Raw genomic sequence first — 13,457 nt, 5'->3', positions numbered from 1 at the left:
CATACATGTAGCTTTTTCTGGCAGTGTTTCATGGTCGTGCGGTCTCTACCTGGTGTTGTGTTTTCCTGCGCTGCGGGACTCTGCTGCCTGGACTGCCCACTGGCGGCTCCCTTCTTCAGCTCCTCGGCGTCGCTGTACCGTCGGATCCAGTAGTTGAGCTCCTCGCGGTCGGCCTCCTGGCACCGCCGCAGCACCGTCAGCGAGCGCCTCGTCTTCTCCACCATGTCCATGATGCAGTTCAGCAACTGGAAGACAACGCAGACACATGCAGTGCTGAGTTCATGCAGACAAGATGAACCCCACAGAAGAAATGCAACAAGAGAAGTAAAGTTAGGGGTAGCTCCTGAACACGAAACCTTGTCTTAGCATAAAATGTGTGAGGAGGATGAAGGGCAGATGCATGTTTTAAGGACAGGCAGCTGAAATTTTGTCATTTTATATCAAAAGAAGAACTTATGAAAACATCATATAATATTTAAAAGATTGTAAACCATCAAACAAAACTAACGTAAAGTAAGAATTAGACAAACATTTTTTAACAAAAAACTTTGTTCTGCAGGAAAGACAGACACAGAGTTGCATGCTTTAGAACAAATAACCTTCAATGTTATGCTGTATTCAACTGTAAATTTACTTATTTCGGAAATTAAAGTGCACAAACACTCACTGAAGGGGTCTTTAAGCGAATTTGATCAGTCAAAACAGGTTTCCCGTTCCGTACAATTTCATGTTCGTCCTAAACAAATCCATAAGTGAAATGTGGGAAAGGTTGACAGAATGTATTGAAGGTGCTAGCTAAGTCTGGGAGGAATTCTGGGTAAGAAAACAACATAAAAACGGTTGAAATCAGCTTTAAAGTCTCACTCCGACCATCTTTTGATCTATTGTTTCCGATGTTTTTTTTAGTATAATTATAGTGTTATAGCCTAAAATCTAGGACATAGTTTATTAGATTCTATCCCCTGAGTTGTGGACTGTTGGCGCCTAGTAAGCCCGACCCCAGCTCCCGTCATCCCTCTGTTTACTTGCTCTCCTGCTAGCTTACAGCCCCTCACACCCCAAACTAACATTAGCGGTGCAACAAAACTGGCGAGTATATTGGAGCTAACCAGCCGTGAAAAGCTCATCTTTACAAATAAAGATGTACATGGATCTACTTGTCTATAAGGCATCAGAAGGGGGCGGAGCAAGGAGGTTATGGCTTCAATGAACATCTGTTTTAATAAAGAGATACTCAGATACACAAATAATGTGTTTAAAAACACAATTTTTGTCGGAGTGAGTCTTTAAAAAAACTTTAAAAAGTTCTACTTATCTTGCATGATACATTTATAGATTTGAAAAACACAAACTGTAGGGGATAATAATAGAAAATGTTATTACTTTTCTTACATGGTCAAGGTGCTTCCACTCCTCTGCCCACTCTCTGTCTGTCAGCCTGTGGTCAATCACTTCCTCCTGTCTGCTTCCCGCATGCATTCCTGCAGAAAGAGGGATGAAAAAGTCACGGAGATAACAAAAAGAAGAGTCAGTATCCATCATCCTCTGCTGAGCTTTTCATCTTCTTTTCATTTCATGTGACACCCCTCTCCATCCATTTCTTTTCCTCCTCCCTCTTTTTCCATATGTCTCTGGCCCCTCAGGGTGAATGGATGAACTTTTAGTCCGGTAAACATTTATCAAAGGATGAGACATGGTAAATGTCTCCTCTATATTTAGAACAGGGACACAGTCGTCATTACAGCTTAATCACAGCTTCTTCTGCGGAGAAAGAAAGGTGGCTGCTTTCATGCAAGGATGTGCAGAAATGAACAATCCTCAGATTTCATTAGTGTTTTTCATTTCAGTTTTACTCAAACAGTCATTTGTAAGGCTAAACGTAACAGTAAAAATGAGGATAATTTTGTGAAATTAAAATGACGCCTGATAAATTCTATATTTATATGTAATTTAATATATAAATCTGTACAATTCACAATGAAATCCACCACTTTGAGGACATTTTTAGCTTTTTGCACAATTTCAGCTTTTGTCTTTTTATATATATATATATATATATATATATATATATATATATATATATAAAGGCAAATCTATGCCAGAACTCACCATTAGACAGTGGCCAGCACCTCTCTTTTTAAGAGAAAGCTGTTAAACGTCCATTTTATTAATTATTTTGAAATATTTTCTGCAAATCAAGTCTCAGAGTCTTTTAGTTAAAGTTAACACTTTCTGGTTTCGAAAAGTCTCCATTCTACATTAACAACAACATGTAATGAGAGTTGTTTCTGTGCTACAATAAATTCAACACAACAAGAAAAGCCTTTTGTTCAGAAATGACAGGGCCCTGTGGAACTCCACAAAGGATCTGTACTGGCCCTTGGTTTTACAGTATTTCCGTGAATGATATGCCTCATGAATAAGAAAAGTTCATAAGTATGCAGATGATACAAGTTTATCTGTCTCCTCTCCTAGCTTAGCTCATGCTATGCTACAACATGAGCTAATGTCTATTTCTGAATGAGTGACAGAAACAAGTTAAAACTGACTGATTTGAAAACAAAGTGTATGCTTTTGGGTTCAATAACATACAAGCAAACTAAAAGTTGAATACTATGCTACAGAAGTAGTTAATTAAACAAACTAGGGAGGTTAAACTGTTGGATATAACATTAGATCAAACCATGTCATGGACCACATTAGATGTAGTGCTAATATATGTCAACAGAAACAAGACAATTGGTTCTGTAGTCTTTAGTTTTGTCTTACTTTGCCCTAATGCTTGGTTAAATAAAGATCATAACAAACCTGAGAAGGTCCAAACAGGGTGACAAGACTGGCTCCAACTTCTTCTGAAGTGTTTCTAAAACTGCCATATATTAGTGGATGCAGACAAACACAGAGTTCTCACCGATGGGCCTGGCTCTCTCCCGGATCTCTCTGTGATTCGAGGCGGGGTGTCGGTACGTGTCCCGGTAGTGGTGGGCGATGGCCATGTCGTCTAGCCTGTAGTGCTGTGGAGGCAGCGGCCCCGGGTGGGGCAAACCGTTGGGTTGGTAGGAGATCCCATTGGAGGGGCTGAAACGCTGGGCGGGGCTGATGGTGCACGGCCGTTTGCTGGGGTGGACATCAGGGTGCAGGGCGCCGTCTCGCTCAAAGCCGTTCTCTTTGGTTCTGATCGGAGACACAACAATCCCTTTTTGAGTCACCAGATACATGTAACAGCTGTGACAGTTGACGTCACAGCGGACTGAGCGCTTTTTCAGGAATCCTCATTGACCACAGGTACCGTCTACACAAGCACAGTTTTCGTTGGCGCCCACAGACCTGCATGCAGACTCAGACGAGCAGTTTCACCGGGATCAGGTGGATTTTTGTTGGCCTGCTTTCGAAGATAAATGTGGCCAGGTGTTAGCGTGCACACGGCCGTGCAGACTCCGTGTGTGCCTGTTCCCAGTTCAAACTTGCCAACCTTCCCCACTTCCTTTCGTTTCCCCCAGTTTCCGCTCTCTGCCGCTTCCACCTCTTTTTTTTCTTTAAACCATCTCTCCCACTCCAATGAACAGATTGAACTTCCTAATGAGCTGTTTTTATGGGCTCCTAATGCTCATCCGCAGCTCTCCATATGCTCCTCTCTTCCATTCGTCCATCTCCGTGTCTCCCTCGGCTCATCCGAGCCGCCCCCTCCTCCTCTTACCCCCGACTTTCCTGCAGCAACAATGTTTTTATCTGCAGGTTCTAGTAAACACACGCGCACCGCTTCACAGTCGCCATAGAAATGGACAGTTTATGCAGTTAACTGAGCCGTGGAGCCCATTTCCATGCACACATGTACCAATCCTGTTAAAAGTCTAGGGCGCTCAGCCCAAAATTGGAGGAAAACGGGAACCTTGGATTTTAATGATTTAAGATACACTCATTTGAATTTAATAACAGAAGTATGAAATAACAAGTGCGATGAGACGCGGTTCTGTTCAAGCTGCCGCCGTGACACCACCCAGTTCCTGAAATACACAGCAGAGGCCCTGAGGAACTCCCTCAGCAACAGACTGTCACACTTGGGTGCAGAAAAGAGCATAACAGATCATTTCACTCCTAAGACGTTACACATCAAAGCAATCCCCGCCCCCTCATGAGGAATTCTTGTGCAGCCGCTGAGGACATTTAAGTTCATCCAAATATTAACACTGTGCATTATTTTAAGCTGCATTTTAAATAATAAGCCTTCTCAGGCATCGAAATATATATAAAACTATTTTTACTGTAATGAGACTGTAGAAGCAAAGACATTTGTCGTATAGCATTATAGTTTGAGATAAAACTATCCAGTGTTTTTGATGTTTTTTTGGCTTTTTGTGTCCAAATGATTTCATGATTATTAATAAAAATGCATGCATAAAAAAAATTAAAGGATCAGGGGTGGAATTAGTATGATTTTTCTTCTAGCCACTTGTTTTTAGAGCACTAGATTTTAGCACTAGTACTAGTTTTTAGAGTAATTTTTTTTCGGAAAAATTACGTTTATTTAACTATTTGTTTTTGTGTTTGAAAATAAAAAAAAAATCAAATGAAATCAAAGCTGGTCACATCAAATCAAATCTGGACTGTTAGGATTTGACAATTTAGTTATTAAAAATTAAAACAGGAAATCAAATGAAATCCCATTTTAACAGCTTGCATTTAACAGCATTTTGATTGGAAAATAAAAATGAAATCAAAATAAATCAAAGCTAGTGAAATCAAATCAAATTACATTTAACTGTATGCATTTCATAACTCGATGATTTGAAAATGAAAAGGAAATCAAATTGGAACTTTTCACATTTGAACATGTTTTGATTTTAAAAAAGGAAATCAAAACAAATCAAATTTGAATTTTATACATTTAACAATGTTTTGATTTGTAAATAAAAGGAAGACAAATCAAAGCTACTCACATCAAATCAAACATAAATTAGCATTGCAATTCTTAGCATTTAACCCTTTTGATTTGAAAATGCAAATGAAACAATCAAATCAAATTTGAACTGCTTGCATTTGACAATGTTTCATTTGAAAACAAAAATGAACTTAAATCAATACTGAAAACTTTTTGATATATAATTAAAAAGGAAATCAAATCAAATCAAAACTACTCACAAAATAAAACAATCAAATTAAAATGTTTCCATTTAAAATTTTTTGATTTGAAAAAAAATAAATCAAATCAAATTTGAACTTTTTGTATTTGATAATGTTTTGATTTAAAAAATAAAAAAAGAAATCAAATCAAATCAGAACCACTCACAAAATCTAACCTGATTAAACTAAAATGTTTGCATTTAACCACTTTTGATTCAAAAATAAAAATGATCTAATATCAAACTTGTCACATTAAAATAAATTAAACATAATCAAATTAAATTTCAGCTGTTTGCATTTGACAACTTTTTAATTTGAAAATAAGAAGGAAATCAAATCAAACCAAATTAAATATCAAATTGTATTTGACAACCTTTTGGTTCAGTCTTTAGTTTTGGAATAACTATAAAAATGCAGATATACAAAACCATATACTGTGCTTTTTAAATCACATTAATAGTTTTTTTCTTTTTTTACTGAAAGTCTTATGAAGAGATTGTTTCCACTGTGCATAGGAAGAATGCATATTTTGCACCAATGTATGCAAAAACGTTGAGGGAGGACATATGACAGTTATAACTATAATTCAAGACAAAGAGTGAGTTTCAGTCGTCTTACTTTATCTGCTCAGTTTCCTCTGTGTGTTGTAATAATTTGATTTTAATAAAAGCAGATCGTTGCCTGTAATTATGAATATCTATTGAAATTCCAATAATCTGACAGACTGTGTTAAGCGTGAGAACAGAGCAATGGTAAGCAGAAACAGGAGGTGCTTAGCCAGCCATATTGGTGCTGGAGTCTCATCTGTATGTGCTATCAGCACATCTTCTTCAGGTGTGTGCACACACACACACACACACACTGCAATTTCTCACTGAATATAGATGCTTACATAGTTTTCCACTCACTCCGTAGTTCTTTCCCACATTCACAGGCCTTTTCCCCTAAGCCCTCTCCCCTCACCCCCCTATGCACCAGACGGCCTGCAAACAAGCACAGAAAGGTGCGCCTTTTTCCATGCTCGGGGAGGAAGGAGGTGAGAATTACTTATCTCACATTCAGCATTTTTGGCCTTCAGCAAGTTAAAGAAAAAAAACTGAAAATGCATTTTCCTTTTTCCCTCCTGCTTGCATTCAAATCTGTAGACTCCAGTGGGAATATTTCAGAAGACAATGCTTACTTTGAACTTGTGGCAAAATGCACAATAAAACCACCACGCTTCTCAAATCTCACCAGATCCCCATTGTGACTTACTAATCATCTCAGCAGGTTTTTACTTTTTTGGAGGAGAAGCATAAAATAAAATGATATAGAAAGCATCCAAAGTGATTTTAAAGGATCAGAGTTATTTCTGTTTGTGCTTTTCGAGGTCTTCATCTTCTCCGTTTTGGCCCATTAATAGCAGCAGCCAGGAGCTGGTGTCCAATGGAGCAGATCATGAGGCCCGGTGGCGCTCTGACAGGCGCTTCCCATACATACATTTAAGCATCCCACTATTGCCTTGTGTTGGCTCAGCTCGCGCCTGTAGAGTAAAGCAGTTGCTCATGGGGATGCGGGCAGCCTCAAAGGGATTTATGCATGAGCTCAAATAATAGAGAGACAGAGAAGGAGCCGGAGCAGCCACACTGCGATGGAAATGCTAAGAAAATAAGCCCGATGTCTTCCAAACCCAAATTAGAATCGGATGAAAACATCGGATAGAGAGAGGAACGAGGAAGCCCACCTGTCTGGTGTCCGTCTCTTGCCGTTCTCATTAACATCCAGCAGGAGTTCAGAGGAGTCCACTGGGGACGTGGTGCTGGTGTCCAGGAGAAGCTGCTCATGCTGGGCCAGGTACTGGGCTGGGTTCTGCTTGGCCAGTCTGGCACAGTGCAGTAGCTCCCTCTGAAGCAGCGGCAGGTTAGCCTGTAGACAGAGAGCACTGAATTATAGAACGATGCCTGTCAAACAGCACAACATGAAGAATGAACCGATTTGATATAACAGACACACATTATATTTTAAGCTTTTATTTTGAAATGAGATCAGACAGGAAGACATTCTAAAAAAGGTAAAAAAGCTTTTATTTTTTAAAGGAATAACCATGAAACCAGTGTTATTTATGCTGGTATCAGACACATCTTATTTAATGGGAGAACACAAACCAATTTATTAAAACAAAACTACACTTATTGAAGCTTTTATTTTGAAGATATCTCTGCAAGAAGGAAGTGTTAAAAAACGTTTTTTTTTAAGTTTTATTTTTTAAAAGAATGACCATTAAATCAATGTTTCCACGCTGATATACTACAGGCACATCATATGAACGAGAGAGCATTAACCGATTTAATAGAACAAAACTACATCTTTTAAAGATTTTTTCTTGAAAATATCTCTACAAGCAAGAAGTGTAATTAAAAAGTTAAAAAATATATATTATTTTTTTATAGAATTACCATTAAATCAATGTTTTCATGTTTATATGGTGCAGGCACATCATATTTAATGGGAGAATTTATTTGAAGCTTCTATTTTGAAAACAGGAAGAAGCAATAAAAAGGCAAAAAAAGCTTTTACTTTTTTAAAATAACTACCTCTAAATCAGTGTTTTCACACTGATTTGTTGCAGAAACATCTCTTTAATGGGAGAACATGAATCAATTTAATACAACAAAACTACATTTTTAAGCTTTTACTTTGAAAATATATCTACAAGGAAGAAGAGTTTAAAACAGTTAATTTTTTATGAAACGCCGACAAATCAATGCTTTCATGCTGATAAGAGAACATGAATCGATCTCATATAACTTAACTGCATTTTTTGTTTGAAGCTTTTATTTTGAAAACATCTCTGACAGGAAAAAGTGTTAAAAAAGCTAAAAAAGCTTTTACTTTTTAAAATATTTATCTCTAAATCAGTGTTTTAATGCTGGCATATTGCAGAAACATCACTTTTAATGGGAGAACACGACACAAAATAGTTATTTTCAACTTTTTACTCAAAACAAATCTAATGAAACACAGTGTTTGATTATCCTCCTCCTCCTCCTCCTCCTCCTCCTGATTAGCATCCATAAAGTTTTGCCATCTTCTTTCTTGAAAGAACTATTTTCCAATCCCTCAGACACACAGTAACAAGGGAGCCGGCTTTCTTGCGTGGAGTTACAGGGACATGCAGGTATGTGAGCAACCACTTCAAAGACATCTGATGGGGCGCACTTCACAGCAACAAGATGAAAGTCTTGCATCAGGAGGAGTCAGAATGAGAGCGGGGGCTATTTTGGTGAGACACACCAAAACCTTCGGAGGGGACATCTTTGCATCTGTGTTTAACAGCTCCTAATGCTTCTCTTAAAAAAATACCTCTTTTGCTTTATGTTTTCCATCTTTTGTTTAATATTCTGGATGCACTGGGTCTCATTTTTGCCAAAAGTAATAAAACAAAACTCAGCTGTGATTTGTTTAGGGGAATTATGATGTTATAATCTTATGAAAATCCCCCCTCAGTCATTTGTTGGCTGATCTCCACTTTACCTGCCTGAGTTAATGGTCCTGTAATAGTTTATGATCATCATTAGCCTCTGGGAACAAAAGAAAAAAAGACAGAGCAGAAATTGATTTAACCCCAGTGAACTCATCTTTTATTAATTAGAGGTCATCCTAATTAGCGGGGAGAAGTGGGAGGCATTTACTGAAAACGGTCGAGTCCAGGAAAAGTGGATCACAGGAGGGGATAAATCATTTTTCTCATGATGAAGTGTGTTGATTTCTGTCGGTGTAGACAGGCGACATCTGCACTCCAACCGTGATTTACCGCCTGAACGCTGATTTACCGCTCAAAGGCTGATTTCATCCTGTTATCAAACGGTGCTGAAGGAACCCATCAGGACGTCCTACTGAGGATTTTCTTCATAATTTTCTTTTTTGTGTATTTCATCTTTTGTAGAGGACTTTTGAAAATCTACGAATGTCTTTTTCTATGATTTCGGATTTCTTCCTCTGCCTCACAAGCGTGGCTCGCACTTAAAGACAGAACTTGTGTTTTTATCAAGTTCTTGTGGCTTTTTTCTGATGATGGAGACATTTTTTTGCACTGCTAATGTTAGGTTGGGAGTGTGAGGGGCTGTAAGCTAGCGGGAGAATATGTAAGCAGATGGATGACGGGAAGCAGGGATGGGCTTACTCTGTGCAAACAGTTCCGCCTAAAACTTTCTTCTGAATTCCTGCAGAAACTACATCTGACAGAAAAAAAAATGTTTTAAATTTTGGCTGTGGACCTCGCCTCTGGCTCGTCTCACGTCTAGAAGCAGGAGAGATTCCAGATTCCGGGTGGCTCGCATGTGCGACTGTTTTTGGCCGTGGACCTCGCCTCTGGCTCGTCTCGCGCCACCAGCTGTCCCCCAGTTTCTTTTGGATGAAGCCATCTGCTGCACTATTCTATTGCACTACTCAAACATGTTAAGGTTAAAGTTAAGGTTAAAGTCCCACTATTAGTTATGCACCCCAGGTGTGTGAAATTTGTTCTCCGCATTTGACCCATCCCCTGGGGGAGTGGTGAGCTGCAGACACAGTCGCGCTCGGGAACCATTTGGTGGTTTAACCTCCCAGTCCAACTCCTTAGTGCTGAGAGTCTTTGGTATGACTCGGCCTGGATTTGAACCCACGACCTTCCAATCTCAGGGCGGACACTAATCCACAAGGCCACTGAGTTGGTCTACAAAAAAAATATAAATAAATTATTCGTCCCTAATGGGGACCATTAAGCTCCCGATAGTTAGAACTGGAGCTCTAACCACTGTGCCATCTAGTGGCAAGATGTGGTTGCAGAGTTCGATAAACTATTTTTTCTTTAACAGTCCTAGTACACAGCCTGTCCATCCTGGGAGAGGATACTTCCTTCATGTGGACATCCCTGAGGTTTCTAATTTTTTTAACCAGATCAAATTATTTTTTAGGAGTTTTTCCTCATTGAGAAGGAAGGCATGCCCAGTTTAGCTTAGTCTGTTTAGCTTAGCTTAGCAACCAGCTATTGTTTTTATTTTATGACTGACTTTATGTTTTTGTGCAGTTACCGGGGTGAAGACAACTGTAATGTGATATTGGGTTATATAAATTAAACTGAACTGGGAGGACTTTTCAAATAGATCAAAAGATGATTGGAGTGGGTCTTTGATAACCTCTAAATCAGCTAAACATTATAACGGCCGCTCGACTGTAACCTTAAACACAGAAACGCTGCGGCGCTTCCCGGGTTAGCGGCGCCCAGCCAGTGTGGTTTCTGATTGGCTGCTTCCAGTAAGGAGTCTCCAAAAACAATTTGTGGTTCAGCTTTGTGAAAGCGGGACAGGAGCTGAGTGGGCGGGGTCAAACTGTTATGACATTCATAAAGAAAACCTTGAGCGTTGATGTGCATTGTTGCAGCTGTGCTGCAACGCACCAATAAAAGCTTCCCGACACCTCCAGCCGCTCTCTGCTGCCATATGCTCGCTGGCATTAAAGGACCCGCAGTGGGAAGACACTAAAATTAGACTGGGGAGAAAGGAGCAGGGAGGGAGTGAATGAGGAAAAAAAAAACAGGAGAGATGCATCTTTGATTCCTCAGCCATCCCAGTGATACACTAACCATCTGGCGAGGAGGAGAAAAGAACAGGAGGATGGACGGAAGGGAAATGGCACAAAAAGTGACAACAAAGACGATAAAACTCTTAAGATTTAAGTTGGGAAGAAAAAAAAGGATCTGCTGCAGATACTCAGAACCTCAGAGGATTATGGAAGCTTGTAAATGCGTAAACACATGCGCTCGTCTGGAGACAGGGGAGCTCGCAAAACGGCATCAACGAGATGATTTCGTGTTCTCACTACGCTCACCTGCCTCCCCTGGACATTACCAGACAGACCATAAATGGGAATGAAAGCAGAAGATGTAGATGAGCAAAGAAAGAGCAGAAGTGATGTAAGTGTGAGCAAAAAGCCAAGTAAAGAATGGAGCAAAACAAAACCAGCCTGCACGCGCAGACTCCAGGTTTCTGTGCGTCTTCTGTCCTCACCACTGAGATATCGATCTCAGCTTCGTCTGCACCACATGACATCATCTGGACTGGGACTCTACAGAGCATCCCTCCATAGAAATCTCACTTTTGACGGGCAAAACAAACATGCTGAAAGCTCTTCAGCCTCTTCAGCGGCGGCTTTTGACATTCTTCTATTTGAAAACAGACACGTTTCCTCTTTGTGGGCACAAACGAGATCCTTCTACATCTTCAGTGGAGACGGGAGGTCGTGACTGAACTGAGTGGATATTCGTATTTAGGGTTTTGTATTGGCAAGAGTCTGGCAAAGTGATACATATCACGATACATGTCTCACGATACATATCACGATACATGTCTTATGATACATATCACGATACATGTCTCACGATACATATCACGATATATATGTCTCTCGATACATGTCTCATGATACATATCACGATACATGTCTCACGATACATATCACGATACATGTCTCACGATACATATCTCAATATATATGTCTCCCGATACATGTCTCCCGATACATATCACGATACATGTCTCACGATACATATCGCGATATATCCTAAGACTAAACCAGAGCAATTTTTTACTTTTCCGTACCCAATAAAAACTTAGTAGTACATGTCTCATAACAGCAAAATATGCCAGGTGGATTAAACATTTAACACAAGCTGGTTCTCGCCAGATCTTGTTGTTGTTTTGGTTGATGTGTAGAGCCGATCAAAGAGGCTCGGTGTGCTGTACTCCCAACTGGAGGTCGGGGTTCAGGTGGAAAACAAAACGCTAAAGGAGGTTCATAAATAATTAATTAAACATCATCTTGTCAGCATTTTAAATCAAAACAAGTATCGCCAAACAAAATATCGCGATATATCGGAAAATAATTTTTTCCCGTCAGTGTGCTGTGCTGCCAACTAGCGGTCGGGGGTTCAGGTGGAACACAAAAGTAAAACATTAAAGGAGGCTCATAAATAATTCATTACATATCACCTTGTCAGCATCTTTAACCGACAGAAGTATCGCCAAACAAAATATCACGATATATCGCCAAATCGATTTCCCCCCTACTCCTCTAGTGCTAATGCCTGAGAAATGAGACGTGTTTTCTGAAAAAATGGGGTTTAAGGGGGGAGAGATGAAGACTCAATGACGAGGGCTGTCTGAGAGGAAGAGGAGGAGGAGGAGGTTTAGAGAGGAGCAACAACAGTCCAAATTTGGCTGATCGGACACTGAGGCATTTGAATATTTACCTTCAGAAAGGGTATGACAAAAGGTCGCAGGGGGAAGTTGGTGGCTTCTTGGAGCTTGGAGTGAAATTCCTCGATGGTGAGCGTGGAATTCTGAAGGAAAAAAAAAGCAGAGAAAACACATCAACGCATGTGGAAGGCATTAAATGATAATATTACTCATTGGAAGCTGGCTGTTTGCTGGCCTGCAGTGAGCGATCTGGTTTTTGTAATAGGAAGCATATGGAGCAAAATATGGTGAAAAAAATAAATAAAAAATCTCACAAAACAAGGAGACACTTCTCCTTCAGTTAAGCATATAAAAGAGGATTAGTGGCTAGTTTTAAACTGCAAAATCAGTTTATGTTCAGCATCTTTTCCCAGTTTGATCACATATTTAAGTCAGGGGTTCGAGTGGATTTCTCACTGATGAGGAGCCACAAGTCTCATTTCGCCCTCTACAAAAATCAGTTTTTTTATTTCTATAAATTATTTGTTGTTTTTTTTATCATAAATAAAACACAAAGAAAAAGTAGTTTATAACATTTGATGGAGGTTCCTTTCAAAATAAAAGTCAAATAAGATCATCTCAATGTAGCTAATGTAGTGTAATCTAAAAACACATTATTTTACTGTTAATGGTGCATTTTAGTCAGAAATGTATGAATCTAACTTAAAATGAAAGCTAGTTTAGTGACCCTTGCTGTATTTTTTAACCATAAGGTGCACTTAAAATACTTGAATTTGTTCAAATATAAAACATTTGCCTTAAGTATGAATTCTGGTTGTGCTTAGCGACCTCCAATTGATTTTCTGTAGTGAACAACGCTCAAAAATATTTGTCGAAATGAGTGATATGTACTGTCCTTCAACTGAATGAATTAAATAAAGTTAGTATACTTTTTTTTCATTATTACTTATTACTTGTTTTTGCTTTTAAAGTAAAAAAAATATATTTTTTAAACCAGAGAGCCACAACAGACGGGAGATCTCTGTTTTAAGTGGAAGAAAATATGTTAAGAAAATGTTCTGTTTCAATCATTTTTCATTTGTTTGTGCAGGAAATTGTACATATTTTCTCTCTGGAAGACAT

At 39.1% G+C, this 13,457-nt stretch overlaps 1 protein-coding gene across 4 annotated transcripts in view; it reads right to left on the bottom strand.

Moving 5' to 3' along the window:
* runx1t1 (RUNX1 partner transcriptional co-repressor 1) overlaps positions 1 to 13,457 on the bottom strand; it is a 68,315-nt gene that overhangs the window by 8,949 nt on the left and 45,909 nt on the right. The window contains exons 4-9 of one of the 4 annotated variants that reach the window (XM_024299747.2): positions 12,389 to 12,478; positions 6,845 to 7,026; positions 2,912 to 3,174; positions 1,384 to 1,481; positions 668 to 736; positions 50 to 245 (exon numbers count right to left, since the gene is read on the bottom strand). In XM_024299747.2, the coding sequence (XP_024155515.1) occupies positions 50 to 245; positions 668 to 736; positions 1,384 to 1,481; positions 2,912 to 3,174; positions 6,845 to 7,026; positions 12,389 to 12,478 (898 nt within the window). The remainder of the gene's footprint in view (positions 1 to 49; positions 246 to 667; positions 737 to 1,383; positions 1,482 to 2,911; positions 3,175 to 6,844; positions 7,027 to 12,388; positions 12,479 to 13,457) is intronic. The other 3 variants (XM_024299754.2, XM_024299761.2, XM_024299768.2) reach the window with 3 other exon arrangements.

This window comes from Oryzias melastigma, linkage group LG11 (genome assembly GCF_002922805.2).
Source record: "Oryzias melastigma strain HK-1 linkage group LG11, ASM292280v2, whole genome shotgun sequence".
Taxonomy (NCBI): domain Eukaryota; kingdom Metazoa; phylum Chordata; class Actinopteri; order Beloniformes; family Adrianichthyidae; genus Oryzias; species Oryzias melastigma.
The sequence above is the reverse complement of the archived record's forward strand: the minus strand, read 5'-3'. Positions and strand labels throughout refer to the sequence as shown.